Here is a 19,116-nt window from a genome sequence, read left to right as displayed (position 1 = left end):
CCTAATTGCTTCCCCCCCACCCCCCAAAACAAAACGGAAAAAAAAAAAAAAAGATCACAGGATGAGATCATCCTGGATTTAAGGTGGGCCCTAAATCCAGGGAAAGTGTCCTTATCAGAAAAAAAGTCGGAAGGAGATTGGAGACACAGGAAACTCAGGGGAGAAGCCATGTGGAGACAAAGGCAGAGACAAGATTTATGACAGGAAGGCCGACAGCCCCCGGGAGCTGGAAGGGACAGGGAAGGCTCTCCCCTACTGCACAGTGTAACAACACCCGGATATCTGACTTCAGGCCTCCAGACTGTGAGACAATCAATTCCCATTGTTTTAAGCCCTCAGTTGGTGGTAATTTGTTATGGCGGCCCTCAGTAATTCATTCACACTGAAACTCAGGACCTTTTGTTTTGTAATTATGACCCACCAACTATCACTGCTTAGAGGCTGTAAAACTCACCTACTCTAAATCCATTCAATTTTAGATTGGGAATCCCAAATTTGAAAATCGAGGCTCAGACTATTACTGATTTTTAAGAATACACAGTCAGAAAAAAAATAATATATAAAAATAGGCCAGTACATCAGCTACTTTTTTTTCTCAAAAGACGAAAATGCCTTTTCCCACAAAATATTCTGCAGTCAATAGATAACCTCATTTAGGGATGAGGATTACTTAATACTATTTCTATAGTATCTCAATTAAGTTTTCTTAAATGGGCAGTAAGCATAAAAGAGGGGAAATGAAAAAAGAACAAACACAAAGAGCCTAGATTTCACCCACAAATCTGTTTTGTAGCCTGCAATCTGTCAGTAAAGCCTGCAAGCCCCCTATTATGTTGTTGTTTTTTTTTTTTCCTGGTACAAACACTTTCTATTTTGAGCCTTTTTCCCTTCTCTCTCTCACGCTAATAAGAAATTTCAAAAGCAATCATGAGCCCAAACCGAAGATTACTTAGCAAGACAGGCTTCTCCTAAATGCTCTACATTATCCTCTCTCTGTCCTCATTTTGAGTCATTCTCTCTGAAGATGCCGATTGCATGATTGAATCTGTCACCCTCCAAATGGCGTTAAGAAAAGCTTCTTGCCTGGAACACTGTTTACATGGGAGGTGGGGTAAAAAGCCCAGGACTCACAAATTGGAAGTAGGGAAGGGAACGTATGTCTCCAGGGTAGCCCGAGGGAGCCTCTGAGTTTAGCAGGTGGAAACCCGGACTCCATCCTGACTGTGTGAGCCCTGGCAAGTTACTAAGCCTCTCTGAGTCTTGGCTTCCTCATTTGGAAAGTGTGAATAATAACAGTGCCCAGAGCCTGAAGTTTTGAGATGAATGAAATAAAAGTTTCTAAACCCTGTGATCATTTCTCTTTCCATCTCACTCAACTTACTCATGCACTTGACATAGTTGGTCTTTCTTGATTGACTGTCAACTCCTACCTTTCTGAACTCGCCTCAGCATGTGTCCCTTTCGCAGCAAAATGTTGGAGTACTTTGGACCTCTTACCTCCTCCCTCCTTTGATGGCCTCATCTGGGATCCTGACTTTCACACAGCAGTGTTTTGCTGATACCTGAATCCAAGTGTCCAGCCTCCCCTCTGAGCTCCAGACTAATTTAGCTACTCAGCTCTCTCTGACATCTCCACCTGATGTGTAAGAAGCATTACAAAGGTGGCACGTCCACACCAAACTCTTGATCTGCATCTCCAGAGCTGCTCTGTCTCCCATGCTGCCCTTGTCAGTAAATGGTTCTGCTAGTTTGGGCTCAAGTCAAAACCTGCCTCCTCTCTTGTTCTCACTGCACATCCCAATCCATCAGCAAATACTTCCTCCATAACTTCAGAGCATTTCCAGAATCCACCACTTTTCATCTCCTCCAAGTTATGTCATGTCTGCAAGCCATCATCTTCTCCCTCCTAGATAATTGCAGTAGCTTCCTATCTGGCCTCTCTGCTTCCACCATTCCCCCCAACCCAGCCCTTTCTCCACTAAAAAAGCAATGCAATTCCTTTGAAACCTACATCAAAACATGTCCCTGGTCAATCATCTCCAAGGGCTTCCCCTTTCCACTTGAATCCCTAACTACCCCACTGACCTCATCCCCAACCAATCTCCCCCCTCCTCCCTCCCTCAACATGCCAAGCCCTTCCCCGGGCTCAGGGTTCTGCTGTTCCCTCTGCCTGGGAAGCAGACATTTACTCGACAGAGTGACTTCCCTGGCCACCCTCTGTCCACCTCTATCCTGTGCTCAGATTTTTTTCTTCTTAGGACTAATCTACTTTGCATTATGGATGTGTTTGTTGGCTGTCTCCCAACCAGAACATAAGTTCTAGGACAGGAAGAACCTCGTTGCATTCATTGCTGTATCCTTGGCTCCTAGGATGCTGCCTGACACATTAGAAACTGTTGTACAACTGAATAAAGGAAAGAATGAGTGAACGCATGAATTAATCAATGAATGAGGTTCTACAGCTAAAGCACTGAGCCCAGCGTGGTGCACAGTAAACAATTCCTAAATATCACCCACTGCTGCGCTTGTTTGTTTTATTCTTAATTATTATTTGCCTGGGTGCTTTACGCAACCCGCATTTCCTCCTGGCCCTTCGACTTTTCAGACCTCCTCCTGTCCTGCCCAAACCTCTCCACGGGAACCTCAGAACAGTCAGAAGATGATAATGGAGATCGCCGTGGCAAGAAAGAAGTCAATGGCAACCCTTTTTTATTGTCACCGAGTTTGGTTCTGCCAGATACACAGATAAGGAGGATGGCTGGACAAAACTGTCTTCAAGCACATCTGTCGAATGCCCAGGTTGCACTGCGTCCCGTCTTTTTCATATACCAGCTGAAACATAAATATTTTCACCTTCAAGTTATACCCCCCAAAGTAACTTTGAAAAGCAACCAATAATAGTATCTGGGGTTCAGAAAACACAACCAATCTTACTTTTAATGACTATTGTGTTATTTTGAAGGGTGTACAAACTTCAATATATAGAATTTTGTGGGGGAATAGTTAGGTAAACCCTGGGAAATGCAAACCAAACGAACTCACCCCATAGTTTGCACTGGAAACTTATACAACAGATCTACATCAAATCTAACTTGTTATTGGTCTACACATTTTTTGGAGCTTTTGGCCACATGTTCTGCACAGACACGCCTGGTAGAGGGGACCACACACACAGCACATCATGGTAAACACGCCTTAAAGGGGGCTTCGCAGGGTCCTTGAGAACCACTGGGGCAAGGACAAGATGCTTTTCTTTCCCGCTGGGATGGGGCCTCAGGTAAGTGGCTCCCCTGGTCTGGTGGGCAGCCAAGCCACCTGAGATGAGGCCTGTCAGGGATGCCCGGCGCCTACAGCTGATGGGATTCATTAGAGTGTCAGGTTCAGGTCAAATGCCCACCTGTGGCCCCAGCTCTGGAGGGACCTGGAAAATTACTAACCCCAAGGCCAAGAGGACTCTGTCTAGGTCCAGAGCCACCAGAGCCCCGATCCTTCCACTGAGCAAAACACTCTTTTGGAGACAAGCTGGCAGGATTCTTAGACAGAAGGAGACAAAATCACTGACTCAGGAAAACCAGACCCTCTCTGGAGGGGCAAACCCTTTAAGACAGGACTGGAACATTCTTGGGTGGGGCAATTCACCAAAAAACAAACAACTGAGCAGTTCACCTCCACCCGAACCAAGTCTCTCTGTGAACCGCCCCAGCCACTGCCAGGCCACTCAGCTACCCTGATGTTGCAGTCTTTCCCTCGGCCACAGGGACCACACCCTGGTGTGTCCCCATTCCTGACCTGCCAGGACCCGGCCCTGCCTGCTTGCTGCACTACCTCAGTCCAGCCGGAGGCTGCTTCACCAGCAGTCCCTAGATCCGTCTACCTCCAGCAGCCACCCTGGCTCAAACCCTGCATGGATGTGATCGAGCTGGAAGGAGCAGAAGAGAACAGTCGTTGGGAGAACTGGCTTTGGAATCAGAGACCTAAAATCCTCTGTCGCCCATTTTCAGCTGTGCAGACGAAGAAGGACTGCCCCACGAACACCTCTGGGTGCCTTCCTGCGTTCTCATCTCCTGGCAACAAGGTAGTGGGTCCAAGGACTCAGCCCTACCAGGCCAGCTCCCTGATAGAAAGGGGCCACCCCGGAATTCGACTCTCCATGGGACAAGGAGCGCTCAGGGTCTCCAGGAGCCAGCCAGCTGGTCTTTCCCAGCTCTCCCCATCACCTGGCCCCTTGGTTCCGTGGATATTTATCTCCCTGGGCCAAGCCACCCTTCCTCTAGAGAAAGAGGGACCCTGGTGGGGTCCCTCTGCAGGAGCATGGCCCCATGGTGGGTGTAGCTGTGCCCCAGCCCAAGAAGGCCTCGCCCCAAGATGCGGAGAGAACAGGGGACCTGGCTGGGCACGCCCACCAGATTTGAAAGTCCCAGTAGGAAAAAAGAATATAAAGTATCTCATTGATGTGTTTATACTGATTCCATGTTGTAACAGTGGTATTTTGGATACATTAGGTCAAACAAAATATTTGATTAGAATCAATTTCACCTGTTTTGTTTTGACTTTTTAATGAAGCCAAATGTGATGGGTTAAACACTGGCACCCAAGGATACCTACTCCCTGGAACCCGAGAACATCACCTGATATGGCAAAAGGTGAGATTCTCTTCGAATCGGGGACCCCAGTTCTGCAGAGAGTGGCTGGGCATGACCTCGAGTTGTCTTCTGTTAGGGAAGGAGAGTATATGTTTGCAGCTGTAACAGAATAGTCGGGCTTTGTTAGGCAGAGCTATCTTTGGAACATCGTCTGTATGGGGTGATGTGAGTATGTGCTGCAGAGACTAGGGGCAGGGGCTGTGTGCTGGACAGCTGTTGGGTTGTCTGCCCAACCTCTCCTCTCTGGGGCTCCCAGTGGTCATTCTGGACAACAGGCCCCCACCCCATGACTCCTCTGATTTAACCAGGGTAAACACCTGACCCAAGCTGGCTGACTCAGGGTCCCTTCTGCAGAAATACAGACCTGGGAGCAAAAAGAATCTGATGTCTAAATCTCGGGAGCTGTGGTTGAGCACTTTCTAATCACTAGAAAGGCAGAGGTTGGACCAGAAGTGTAGAGGATGACAGAGGAGAGAGTGGAGGGCAGGGAGGAGGGAGAGCAGGAAAGGAGAAAGAAATGGTGATTAGAGACAGAGTCCTGACGGGTGCTCAGTCCCTGGTTCCAGGCCCTTCCTGAGGACACAGTGCTTTTGGCCTGGGTTCTGTGGGACACACCTGTATCTTCATAATAAATCCTTCTTTTCAGCTTTGTCTAGTTTAAGCTAATTTCTCTGACATTCAACCAAAGGAATTCAACTCATACACCTCCTCATAGATTAGCTGTGAGCCACGAATTGTCAACTTGGAGGTTCAACATACACAAGATTATGGAAAACCCAATTCAAAATGTATTATTTAGTGTCTATTATTATCCTGGGTTGGAGATGGGAAGTAAGAGAGTGAAAAGAGATGGAATAATATTTTAAATCATTCCCCACCTCAGGAAATTTAATATTTTGTGGTAGATATCAGACATAAACTAGAAATAAAGACCAATGCAGCTCTTGTTCTGATCACCAAGATATAGATCAGAAGAGAAATGATCAAACTGAGCTAGAATTATACAGGATATCTTTGTAAAAGACATGAGATGTTCAAAGAGCCTTTAAAAGTAAATAGACCTTGGGTAGATAGCAAGAATAAAAATGTAAACTTTATTAAATATATTTACAGGCATAGCTTAGAGAAACTGCAGGTTTAATTCCAGACCACAACAATAAAGTGAATTTACTGCACTAAAGCAAGTTAGTTACACAAGATTTTTTGGTTGCTCAGGACATTTAAAGTTATGTTCACACTATGTAATCTATTAAGTGTGCAATAGCATATGTCTTTAAAAAAACAATGTATATACCTTAATTTAAAAACATGTTATTGCTAAAATACGCTAACCACTATCTGCGCCTTGAGCAACTCATAGTTGGTAACATCAAATCTCACTGATCACAGATCACCACAACACGTATAATAATGAAAAAGTTCGAAATATTGGGAGAATTACAAAAATGTGATGCAGAGACAGGAAGTGAGCAAATGCTGTTGACAAAATGTCCTCCATAGACTTGCTGAACATAGGGTTGCCAAAAACCTTCAGTTTGTAAAAAAAAAAAAAAAAAAAAAAAAAAAAAAAAGCACTACCTGTGAAATGCAATAAAGCAAAGTGCAATAAAACAAGACATGCCTATAATTACAGAGAGAGTTTGTGTTATTCTGGTCATTAAAAAAAAAAAATAGCAAAAGCAAAAGTTCAACAAAGAGGAAAAAGGGAAATGAGAAATAACTACATTTTCATCTTTTCTGTTGTCCATCCATCTGATTCACTAAGAATTGCCAGACCTAAGGTTTGGAGAGCCAGGATGAAGTATCTTTTGTGTTTCACGGTAATGAGCCAAATGTAAGTTGGCAAATCATCAAACGCTCACCTATACGAAGATCCTTCCAGAAACCTGAAAGTCAGGCGGTGGTGGTGGTGTTTTTGAGTGGTACAAGCAGAATCCACCCTAAAACTGACTTTTGTTTCTCAGGTCCCTGTTCAGATGTAAGAGTGAGTTAACAGTTACCAACATACGATGTTATCAGGTTACATCACTGACCTGGCAAGGGGCTTCCTGAATGTTTTATTCTTTAGCAACTATAGAAAAATCAAAATTTATAAAAGTGCATAAGGCGTAAATCTGTGCTCTAATTAAATTTGCATCAAACCCTCTTCTCAGAAGAGAAATAAACGAGAAAAAAAATTCAAGAGATTTATATGTCTGCTGTCCATAATTGTTTTCTTTTGATTTAATTTTGTTTCACTATGTAAAACATGATTGTTCTCAAAGCCAAAAGGTGATAATACAGTACATTCAGAGAAGTCCTTCCTCCATCTCTATTCCACCTTGGTCTCTTTTTTCCCCCAAAGATAAACGTTTGAATCATTTTTGTTTATATTTCCACTGTGTCTTTTCACAAATAAAAGCAAATACACAAGGCACATACAAACATACTCATATTTCTCTCTGCTTTGACACCCCCAAATAGCATTCCATTTCATGGTTTGGCACCTCACTTTTTTCACTTATCAAAATAGTCTGCAGCTCCCTCCATATCAGTATGTAGAAATCTTCTCCATCCGTTTTCATAGCACAACATTTTGAAGCATCTGTGTGGTCCCTTTGCAAATACTATTGAAGAAGTTATTAAAAGTGAAAACTGTAACTCTTGGCTGAATGTAACTAGCAAAGTCTAGCTTATCTACAGCAGATGTTCGATTTCAGGATCGTTTACCCATGACACTCACCTCCTACCTCCAATTGTTGGAATACGCTGAGAGCACACAAATTGGCTTTGATAATTAGGCCAGTCAAATTATAACTAGGGTTTGGGCTGGAATGACACAGAGACGACAAAAGTAAAACCTGAAGTTTGGGGAAAGATATGACTTCTCCTTTTGCTCTCTGGAAGCTTGAAAACAGGCAGAAATCATGACTGCATCAAATAGGACAATATTTATAGAAACATAATTAAGTAGTGTAGAATCAGAAGCTCCCCCGACCATATTTACAGTGAGCCATGCAGTAAAACTGCACTAGGCCCAGATGGAGAACCACAAGGCTTGGATTTATATCTACTCTATATCTTGGAGGGTTTACTGATCATTTCAAAACTAGACATCAATATTTGGGACTAAACCTTCCATCAAAACCATGTGTTGAGTAAATTGGTTACACTGAGTATATGACATGGGGTAATCATGTGTGCCCAGTGTGGATGACTGTATAAAGCCCATCCCACACAAATATTTATGGCAGCTGCTTCCAGACCATGCCCATTGCTATGTTTCCAATGTGACACCATTGGGCTCCTCAAATCAAGGATATATGAGTTGTAGAGTTCTCAAACTGGATCTTAAACAAGATCTTTTATTCTGTCCTTTGCAGCTAATACTCCTTGTGGGTAACGTGAGCATATCCATTTATGACTAACTACAGAAAAAAAGTAAATCAGACGTGTATGTAACTTTTAGTTTCTCTTTTTCACATTAGTGTCTTCCAAACTTGGCGTTAATAATTTTAGGCATTAAAATAATAGCATATTGTTGGTCGTTTATGAAATTGTTTTGGGAAGAATAACTTTTCCCGTGCTGTGAAATCAATGCTAACTTGTACTTCTAAGGAAGTTTTGCAAATATTTTTTAAAAACACTTTTTCTTTTTATAAACTTTCATATGCCTATTTTGGTCAATACTGAAAAGTATAAAAGAAAAATAAGTACTAACACTATGCAGCTGTAACTAACCACTGTTAATAGTTGAGCGTGGTTCCTTCCAGTATTTTTTCCTATAGGCACATAATTTTTTTCTTACATGGTTGAGTATACAGTCTGTAAATCTTATACCAATCTTTGGCCAAAAGCAATCAAATCTAAACTAAAAACCTTGTAAAAGGAAAGTAAAGCTGTACCCTCTGAAAGAGAACACTCTCTGAATCTAATTTAAATGACTCTGTGATCTCTCCTTGGGTTCTGGGTAATTTTAAAAATTTCCCATTCATTATCATCACCTGTATTCTAGACATCTTTTCAAACAACTGCTGAGTTTAAAAGAGGAAGAGAGAGAGGCCAAAAACTCCCCTTGAAATCTACCTGATTTTTGACTCTTTGACCAAAAAAAAAAAAAAGTAATTAATTGTTCCATTCAGTTCCACAATGCTATAGTGTGACTGAAATTCAAAGCCCTTTCAAATCTAAAAAGTGCTCTTAGCCATAATCAAGATGGCACTATTAAATCACTTATTTTAAAAAGTATACTTAGAGTGCTTAAACAAGGATGATGACCTTTCATTGATTCACTGGAACTTTCTCGCCATTCCTCCTTAAGACCAAAGGTGTGCGACTGCATCAGTCAGCACAGCAAGGTTGGCCTGTCCTTGTCCAGGGACCAACCAAAGCAAACGAGACTTCCTGAGGATCGATTGAGAACCTCATCAACCCCACGTTCTAGACAAAGGTCAGTGTCATTAGATTGTTTAAGGTAAAATTGCTAGACTACAGAATGGATAAACCGTAAGATGATATTTGCTTTAGAAAAAAAAAAAAACTCCTTCCCTGAGAATTCCTTTAAATAATAGGCTCTCTTCGGATATTTAAAATAAAGATCCAACTCTATTAAAACACACCTTTCAGGAACCTGCTGTTGAGGAAAGTCCCGCACACGAGAACTTCCTGTTTTGCTGGGAAATCTCTAAAATAATACTACTGGATACATCTAACACAATAAATAATTACCAGAATTTCATTTTAATTATAGGGGATGTGATCTGAGGTTACATCAGAGCTGCAAGGTAAATTAGCTTCCTATTTCTCAAGGCCCTGTTCTGTGTGGAATTCTAAAAGGTCTTTTCAAGGGCAGAAAACATGGGATATTTTCAAATAATTGTGAAATACGTGAACCCTGGAGGTCGAGGTCTCAAGCTCACTATGAATACAAGCTTTCCGATGCGAAATGCGAGGTAACAGGCTCCTTTCTAGGTGCAAGATTTACTTATTAGTTTTAATAATGAATTAATTCATTATGCTTCGTAAACCGAAAGATGAATGGGGGACGGTAGTGCAAAATAATATGAGTAGGACAGGCTGCACAGTTTGCCGGACCCTCTTTTAAAAATTACTAATTTCAAGAGGGCCACAGCAGAGCATTAAGCCAAGCGCAGCTCCCTCTAAGTGCCAGGCCCTTTGCGAGACCACAGGTCGCGCGCGAAGCCCGTCCTGCACGGGAAGCCTTTCCCCTCTATTGTACAGAGATCTCCACGCAGGCAATCCCTCCCTCCTCTGGGTGCTTTTCATTCCAGGGGCCTCAGCCCTCCGGTCATCGAGCGCTGGGTGCTGAGACAGATGCTGACTTTGCTGCCACGCTGTTCTTAATTTTAGGTAAAGCGTCACAACTATTCTTTATCCTGAAATCACTGGGGCACAGTATTATAAAACAGATTTTTCTTTTTCTCCTTTATTGCAGAGACACACTTTTCGAGTTTTGTTGTTGTTGCCTCCAGCAGTGGTGCAGTGAGGGGACTCTCAGCTGACAGTTAGCAAACTCTGCTGGAGGCAGATCTGAGCGTCCCAAAGGGCAGCCCCCGACATCCCGGGTGCCTGCGGGGACCGTCCCTGCGGCCCTCTGCACATTTTCCCCCAGGATGCGGGTCACCATCGCCCTTGGACACGCTGAGATGCTCCTTTTCTCGGTCTCTCCCGCCGGCCCAGAGCGACACACCCATCTCTCCAGGGCCTCCAGCTCTCCAGATGGGCCCGAAGCAGGTCTCCGGCCGGGAACGGCCTCCTCCGCACGTCCCCACCCGCCTCAAGGCGGCCACCGGGGGACAGGGCCCGCGCAGCGCCCGCCAGGGAGGTGGAGGGGGGCTTCCCAAACTCGCTCCCTCTCGGCCACTGCGCGCGTCATCTCTCCACGTGCGTCCGCGCTCAGGTCGCCGGCCCCTGCTGCCTGTTTCTCACACGTCTCGGCCCTTCCCGGGGCTGTGCGGGCACCCCAGTCGCGGGCCCCACAAAGCTGGGGCGACAGGGCCGGGCCGCAGGGCCCCGGGGAGCCTCCCGATCCCTGGCTGCGCCCGCCCCTCAGGCTCCCCCCGCGGCGCCCTCCGGCTCTGGATGGCGCGCCGCCCCCAGCTCGCTTCCCCCGCAGCCTCGCGCCGCCGCCCTCGGCCGGCAGGGGTACCGCGGTGAGTCCCACCCCGCGCGCCCGGACGCGGCGGATGCGGCGGCCCCGAGGCCTGTGCGTGCGCAGCGCCCCGCGCGGCCGCGCCGAGCGCAGGCGGCGGCGGAGGGAAGGCGGGCGCCGCCCGCCCGGCCCCTTCCCCAGGCCGCCGCCCGCCCGTCCTCCCGCCCCCGGGGCCGCCAGCGGTGTCCGCGCCTCCGCGCCCGCCCCTGATTTCCTCCTCACCGTGGTGGCGGCGGCGGCGGCGGCGGCGCCTCGTGCGCGCGGTTATTTATTTCCGGGCCCCAGAGCGCTTATAATGGAGCCGCTGTCAGCAGAACCTTCTGCTGCCGCTGCCGCCGCCGCCGCCGCCGCCGCCGCCGCCGCCGCCGCCGCCGCCGTCCCTCCTCTTTTTTTTCCCGGCAGATCTTTGTTGTGTGGGAGGGCAGCAGGGATGGACTTGAGCTTGCCGATCTGCTAGAGCAGCCGTGCTTGGAGAGGGCGCCGCAGCCGCGAGGAGGAGCCGCCGCCGCCGTCCCGAGGCCCCGCCGGACCCGGCCTCCGTCCGCCCGCACCCCTGCTCGGCCCGCTCGGCCCGCGCCTCCCGGCAGAGTCCCCTCGCGGCGGCAGATGTGTGTGGGGTCAGCCCACGGCGGGGACTATGGTGAAATTCCCGGCGCTCACGCACTATTGGCCCCTGATCCGGTTCCTGGTGCCTCTGGGCATCACCAACATAGCCATCGACTTCGGGGAGCAGGTAAGCCCCGGCCGCGCCCCCCGCCCGGCCCGGGCAGCGCCGCCCCGCGCCCCACACCCCTCACCCTGCTCCTTCTACCTTGGCCGTAGACGCCTGGGCGGTCGAGGATGGGGGCAGAGGAAAGTCACCTGCTCCGAGTCGTTTTTTATCCTGAAACATTTGGTTGGGTTTACTGTTTGTCAAGGATGACTTTCCAGCATTCCATTCCCCCTCCCCCCAATTATTCAGCAGACTTTTCCAGCTCTCCCTGGAAAATGTTAAAAGACCGGAGGGTTTGGCGCTTCACCTATAGAAGGGTTTTTAGTGCACAGAAAGAGTATTATGTAATTTGTGATTATGTAAACCTTTGGTTTGTAAGTAAAATGTAGTTTCTGATAGCTCGAGTGCTGGGGTTTTATTTAGCCCGGGTTTGTGGTGATGGTGATGATTTGTATTAGAATGTGTCCAAGTTGATTTCCCAGGTACTTGTAATATATATTTTTTTAAGCTGAGGTATGGAATAGAGGTGTCCCAAACGTGTCCTGATAAGCCGACCACTGGCCATCTCTGGTTTGGGGTTTCTTTTTTCCCCCCTCTTGGACCACCAGAGAAGGGGAGCACATTTTTGTTTGTTGCCTTCTCATCCTTGTTTCTTTTTCATGTTTTCCCCCATTTCTTTCCATGTGGCGTCATTGCAAATCTAGCGCTGCAGACTCTCCAGCAGCGGGGCATTGGGACTCTGCACTTTGCCGATGGGGACCGTTTTCGCAGGCCTTCAGCGGGGTGCATTTGCATTTTTAAGGCTGGGAAGAGGCTGGAGGGTTGAGGGGGGCAGCCTGTCACCTTGATGGGCAGGTGTCAGGTGTCAGAACTGGCCCCGGGGTGGGATTGAACAGCTCTTCTGCTGTCGTAGTGCCTTATTTCTTTTCCTTTAAGTGAGGGAACCTCAAAAAATGTTTATTTAGAAAAGGCACCTATTTTGATGCACCTTGAGTTTAAAAAAAATTTTTTTTCAGAAGGCTTTTTTTTCACTCCTCCATTTGTTGAATATCTGCTTGCATTTGTCTGTCTGTGCTCAGAACTTTTGATAGATTGCAAGGTTTAAGCTCCCTAAGACTTAGCCCACCTTGTAAGCTACTTTCTGCTTCTAATTTTGTTGCTGACAAGAGTTCACAATGTAGCATAACCTCTGTGTCTGGCTAGTAAGCCAGATAATTTCCTTTGATGAAATATTGTATCTTTTCTGTTGCCACTTTGCTCTGCCAGTACCTCCCCAGGGTCCCCCAAGGGCCTCTCTGCTGCTCCACTTTTTTCCCTGCCCACCTCCCCTTCTTGCATAATTAACTGGTGACTTTGGGCGTTTCCTCTAATCTTTGAAAAGGGTTTTAGACCTGAATTTATTCCATGGCACATTTTAGATAAGGGCTAGCATGTTCACCTCCACCTTTTACTATTTTAAGGCTTATCTTCTTGGAGCTGCCCTGAGGGTTGTCAGAGAGCCCAGGCTTCTCACTGAATCGCTTCTCCCTGAATCTCTTCTCCCTGAACTGTAGCACACGTGTGTGTTAGTTACGCAGGTATAACTGGGAGAGATGAGTATCTTTGCCATAGTTAAATGGCCTGAAACATACCACAGTATTGCCTCACATCTGCCTTGATTTCATACAAGGACTGGATTTTAGTGTAAGGGATAGGGTCTCCCAGAGGTTACAAAAGGGAGGCTAGACATAAGAGACAAATATACAGGAGGTCTAGCCTAGTGGGTCTAATAATTCAAACTCATCCTTGAGACATTGCTAACCTCCTTATCGTAGGTGACATAAGCAAAGTGCTAGAAAAGCTGTCTAGTTGCAGAAAAGCAAGTTTTATCAACAAGTATCCTTTGAGGTCCTTATCCCTTAAGTGCCTGTGTGTTTATGAGGTTACAGGCTGCCTGGTGGTGGAGATATTTTATCAGAGTTTGGGATGGAGAGATGGGGGAAGAAATGGATACTTGCTTTGCCTTCTGGCACCAGATGATAATTTTGCCAAATGGCACAGGGTGAAAAGCACAGAGCTTACTTTTTCTTACTATTAAATGGAAGGGCAAGAATTGCAGTGTGAGCTAGAGTGGCCTGGTCATGTGTGGATTATGAATAAAAGAGCATTTTACCTCAAGTTTTGAGGCACAGTAAAGAGGAGGGAAAATGAACCTATTTGCAAAAGTGGGTCTACATTAGACTTCTGAAAGTGTGAGGCTCTTAACATGGACTTTTGTCGAGTTCTTCTAGACAGATGGACACATGTAAGTTTCTACCATGCTTTCGGAGTGGGCAGGTGTATTTCACCTTGCTGTGAGTGAAATAATGATTCATGTTTCAGTAATTGTCTAAGCCTAAAGCAACACAGGAGTGATGCAGGAGTCCAAAGGTTAAAACACTCCCTGGTTCACAAGCTTTCGAGAGGATGAAGAAATGCAAGATTAAGAATATAAAACATCTCATAGCTTTTAAGTCTCTGAATTGTCAAAAGCAAAAGGCTAGTGAAATCATTTTATGTTTCTTAAATGAGGGGTTTTTAAAAATTATAAACATATCAGTTTGTGGTTTCTATAGAAAAGGTGGACAGGACTTTTAAAATGAAAATCCAGCTAAATACAAGATTCCACTGACATTTGCATAAGCGGCACATGGACTGAGTAAGGGAATTACACATCAACCATCTCAGGGCTGTTAGTGTTGGCGTGGGGCATGGGGGTGTGAAGAAACCACCCAGGGCCTCTCTCAATATTTTCCATGAATGTTATTATCTGTTATGCATAGCTTGTCCTGTAATGTTATAGCTCAGTCAAGGAAGAAACCAGAATATTAAGGAATATTTATTTTAACAAAATAGATTATCACATTTTTCAATTTTGGTGGTGGCAGTAATTTGGGGGTGGGGGCACGTGTTGAAGTCTACACTGAGAACAAAGCTATCTGGAATCGAACAACTTGCTTTTTAATATTAAGCATAGGATAGGCACCACAGAATAAAATGAGAATATATCTATTACTGCAGAAACTAAAATAATGTTTGTAAAACCGTTTAGATGAGTAGAACACTTTATGATAATTGCAGAGTGTGCAGAATTTTCATTTTATCTCAATTTGTACAGGTGGAGAATCAAGAATAATCATTGCTGGGGGGAGGGTACAGCTCAAGTGGTAGAGAGCATGCTTAGCATATATGAGGTCCTGGGTTCAATCCCCAGTACCTCGTCTAAGAATAAATAAATAAACCTAATTACCTCCCTCCACTAAAAAAAAAAAAAAAAAATCATCACTCCCATTCATTGATCACTGAGTCTGTGCTTTGAACATCTCAGCGCATGTTACGTATGAGGAAAGAATAAGAGGCCAGGAGTGTTAATACACTTGTGCAGGTTTACACAGGCAGTCCCGACGGAGTCGAGGTTCAAACCGTGGCCGCCTGGTCCTTAGCCATTCTCCTCTCTGCTTTCTCACTGAGACCCGCCCAGGAGTTCTTAGAAATTTGGAAGTAAGTTCTGGCTTTTTTGAGGCCCAGCCTTGGTTTAAATTTAATCTCAGCTGTCATATTTGAATTTTAAAGTCTCAATGGATGTAACACACTCATAATGAGGACTCTCAGGAAAGGGAGATTGTGACCGAGTTTCATGTAAGAAGGGCCAGAGTAGCCAGATAAACAATGAAACCAATGCTGTATCTTATTTTGATGAGATTGGCATAGCCTTTGGTTAAAAAGGAGGGGGAAAGATAAGCAACAACTGATACTTCACAATAAAGTTATTCAGAAATCACTTAAATCTTTATCATTAGAGCAGCAGAGATTGCTAAGGAAAGAGAGAAGACACTAAGGTATATGTTGGACAATGTATTTGGGACAAATGTCCCTTTGTTCTCACCATATTCAAAGGACAGTGATTTCTGTTTAAAATTAAACTTAGAAAGTCTTTGCACTCCCTAAAAGCCAAGTTCACCAAATTATGTAGAATAAATCAGTGATTTTTTTAAAGGTACCTAATGACACTCAAAATATTAAAGACAGCTTTGCTATGAAGACTTGAAATCTTCTCACTTAAGAAGCAATGTGTTCTGCCAGTGCCAGGTCCTGGTCTCCTCTTTGACCCTCAAGTGATAACCTGAGGTATTTCGGATGGTCCTGGGTGAATGACTGAGTTTGGGTGGGTCCAATAGGATCATTCAGAGACCCAAGGGATTTATCTGTGAATGAAGAGTTTTGTATATGCATTGTTACATATTGGAGTGAGATGTGTTTCTTCAGCCCCCCTTTCTAACTTCAGAAACCTAGAGTTAGGCCTCCACTGGTATAAGAAGGTCTCAAATTACCAACATCACAAAATGGGAAAAAAGAAAAGACCAGGAAGAGGAGCTTGATCAATGTTCTCCTTGTCTACTAAGCAGAGCAATGCACCCCCACCCCCTAGAAAACGTCACCGTTAAACCAGGAGGTACAGGAATGTTTAAGAAGTGAGTGTTGTGCCTGGCACTGGCCACGACCCGGAAGAGACTCTCCATTCAAGGTCACTGAGTGATGGAAGAGACCTCCCCAGGCAGCGCTCACCCTAAGGAATAACAAAAGTGTCCACTGGATGCACCACTTTCCAAAGTGCTTACAGACAAAAGAGTAAATCCCTGGTTAAATTTCTAAGTAACTGTAGATGGGGGACTTTTTTACCCTCCAGTCTGTTTGATGTTAATGGAATAGATCTCAAAATAACCTTTTTTTTTTTCTAATTATAAAACTTATGCATGCTGTTTAAAGTTTGGTTATTTTTTAAATGGAGGAAAAAAGTATAAATACCTTTAATTCCACTCTAAATTGAAAAAGAGAAAAACTTTAACATTTTGGGTATCTCCTGCCAATTTTTTTTTTTGACATAATTGAGGATACACATGCACACACACACGCACACACACATGCACGCACACACACACACACACGCGCATATATACATGTATGTGTGTTTCACAGAGCATCTTTGTGCAGTAAGTAGATAATGCGTTCTCTCTGGCTGCCTTGGGCTTTGTGCCTGGCATAACTTGGTGCCTATTTCCATTTCTCATTCATACATAGGAGATGAGGTCACTGGCAGTCCATATTTAGTGAAGGGCACTGTGACCTCCTTAGTCCAATTGATACTCGCTTCTCCACTGTGTTTCCCAGTTTTCTTTAGATGTACTCCTGCATTTAAAGTACCTCTCACTGCACTTAGGTGAGTAGATTATTTCTAGAGCCACAAAGGTATAATTGAGCGGTTTGTTTCTTGACTCATTTATTTATTGAGGTGGTTCAGTGACCAACCTAACTCTAACTGCTACATTTGTCAGACTTCTTCCAAAGCACATCCTTCTGAAGATAATCGGATCCTTCATACCATGAGACAGTAGCTAAATCTCTTTCTCATAGTACATCAAATCCTTTAAAAGCGGTTTTAAAAGTGTACCAAGGAGTGTCTATCCACGGTACCATCTCCCTTTTTTGATGTCATGAGCCCAATTTTATGTTAGTGGCCAAGAATTGGCTTCCCGGTCATTTTGCTCTACCTTGTGTGACCTGGGGCAGCAGGGCAGGTTTTGTTGGGATGGAAGAGCAAGAGATCACGGATGGGAAATCATCCTTTTAATGTCCTATGTGAGCTGGAATAAATAGACCTCATTAAACTCATACCAGAAGTGCCTTGTGTCATGTCTCCATTTTAAGAAATCAACCTGGTATTTTTTTAATACCTGTGACTTTATTAGTTGATGTGGAGATGCAACAGAAGCACAGAAAACCCTGTTTTGTGCAGCATTTCCTGGAGACGGGCTACCTCTGTGAGTGCATTTTCTTGATAACTGAAGCTCACCCTTTAAAATGCAGATCACTGGTTTTCTTTTTCTTTTTTCAGTACAAGATTATTGTTGCTAGAAATCTATACTGCACATTTCTCTACCTTATTGAATAAATACTATATACTAAAAGCGATGGACATTTTTTGGTGGCTTGTGAATGTTGTGTTGGATGATCGGCTGACAGGATATCCACTGACAGGTGATATTCAAAATACTTAACAAAGAGTTGGGCACTAACTGGTAAAATAAAAACAATAAAATAATTATTAATAAAAATAGCTAATATGTGTTGAATACTTGCTTTTTTATTGAAGTATAGTTGATTTACAATGTTGTGTTAGTTTCTGGTGTACAGCATAGTGATTCAGTTATACATATATTATTTTTCATATTTTTTATGATAGATTATTACAAGTTGTTGAATATATTTCTCTGTGCTATACAGTGGATGATATATCACTTATATGTGGAATCTAAAAAAAAATGACACAAATGAACTTATTTACAAAACAGAGACTCACAGCCATAGAAAGCAAATTTATGGTTACCAAAGGAGAAAGGTGACAGGGGGAGGTAAATTGGGAGTTTAGGATTAGATGCAAACACAAAATGCAAACACAAAATATACAGAATGAATACTTGCTTTTTAGTTTCCTGCTTTGAACCTGCTCTTGGCCCGAGAAACTAAAATTCATTAGGATTCCATGGAAAAATGAAGAAAAAATAATTTTGGAGGCCTCCCCGGGGAAAAAAGCATTTACACTTTGGGACACTTCGCTCTTCTGCTCTGCCTTGCCCTAATTTTGTTTCTGTCCTGGGGAGATTCTCAAGTCAATTTCAGGTAAGCGAACTGTGACTTAGGCAAGTATTGCCTGACTTGACACGTCCCCTGCTCTCCGGTTAGGTCCTTGTTAAGAAAACCTACGTGGAACACTTTTGCTGTCAGAGCATCACAGAGCAGAAGGCCTTACTGTCCAGAGCCGTTGTGATGACACATGGCAAGGTGCTCAGATAACGGCAGTAACGCAGTGGGTCTGGTCATGGCGATAAATCAGTGAGCTGTGTAGAGGTTGTTCTCATCGGGAGGTTGTCACTCTGCCTCAGTCTCTCTGCACACTCCTGTCACCAAAGCAGATAGCAGCCATCTGCAAAGATGAGAATACAGCCACAAGATAAAGGAATTAGCAGACTTCCTATCAAGCCATACAAACCCCAGGTTTGGGTTTTGTTTTGTTTTCTTTCTGCTGTTTCCATGGTTTGGGGGACATTCTGCTGCTGTTCCAACAACCAAATACTGCTCACGATGCTGAGAACAGATGAGCTTAAAATGACAAAGACCATAGTTATCTCAGTCAGCTGAAGCCTTCTGCATCGCAGCTTTCTGGTTCTATATGGTTGCTTCTCCATGCCAAAAATGTTTTCTGAGTCCATCTTGGGAAGGGAACTAACTACTATTTGTCAGGGCAAAGGCAGTATTTATTCCCTTAGATAATGAGTGGTCAAGACACAGCTCGTACATCTGGTCCAAGAAATGCCACGTGGTCCCAGGGGCCAGATGGGCCAGCTTCGTTTCTTGTGTGGGGAGTATATTTTGGTCTAAGTTAGCTCACAGGTCCTAGCTGGCTTTTACAGTTTTTGTGGGATTTTGAGATCACAGTATTGGCAAGGTTTTCCATGAGTCTGACGCCTGGCGCTGTTACAGGTTGCCTTTCTGTAGGTGGGTCTGTAGGTGTGAATGCATGGTTCTCTTACTGA

At 44.5% G+C, this 19,116-nt stretch overlaps 1 protein-coding gene across 1 annotated transcript in view; it reads left to right on the top strand.

Moving 5' to 3' along the window:
• Positions 1-11,068: 11,068 nt before the first annotated feature.
• The window catches only part of ANKH (ANKH inorganic pyrophosphate transport regulator), a 130,504-nt gene continuing 122,456 nt past the window's right edge, over positions 11,069-19,116 (top strand). Inside the window, exon 1 of the mRNA XM_032470204.1 lies at positions 11,069-11,527. Within this exon, the coding sequence (XP_032326095.1) occupies positions 11,432-11,527 (96 nt within the window). The 5' untranslated portion in view covers positions 11,069-11,431. The remainder of the gene's footprint in view (positions 11,528-19,116) is intronic.

Source organism: Camelus ferus, chromosome 3, assembly GCF_009834535.1.
Source record: "Camelus ferus isolate YT-003-E chromosome 3, BCGSAC_Cfer_1.0, whole genome shotgun sequence".
NCBI lineage: Eukaryota > Metazoa > Chordata > Mammalia > Artiodactyla > Camelidae > Camelus > Camelus ferus.
The sequence above is the reverse complement of the archived record's forward strand: the minus strand, read 5'-3'. Positions and strand labels throughout refer to the sequence as shown.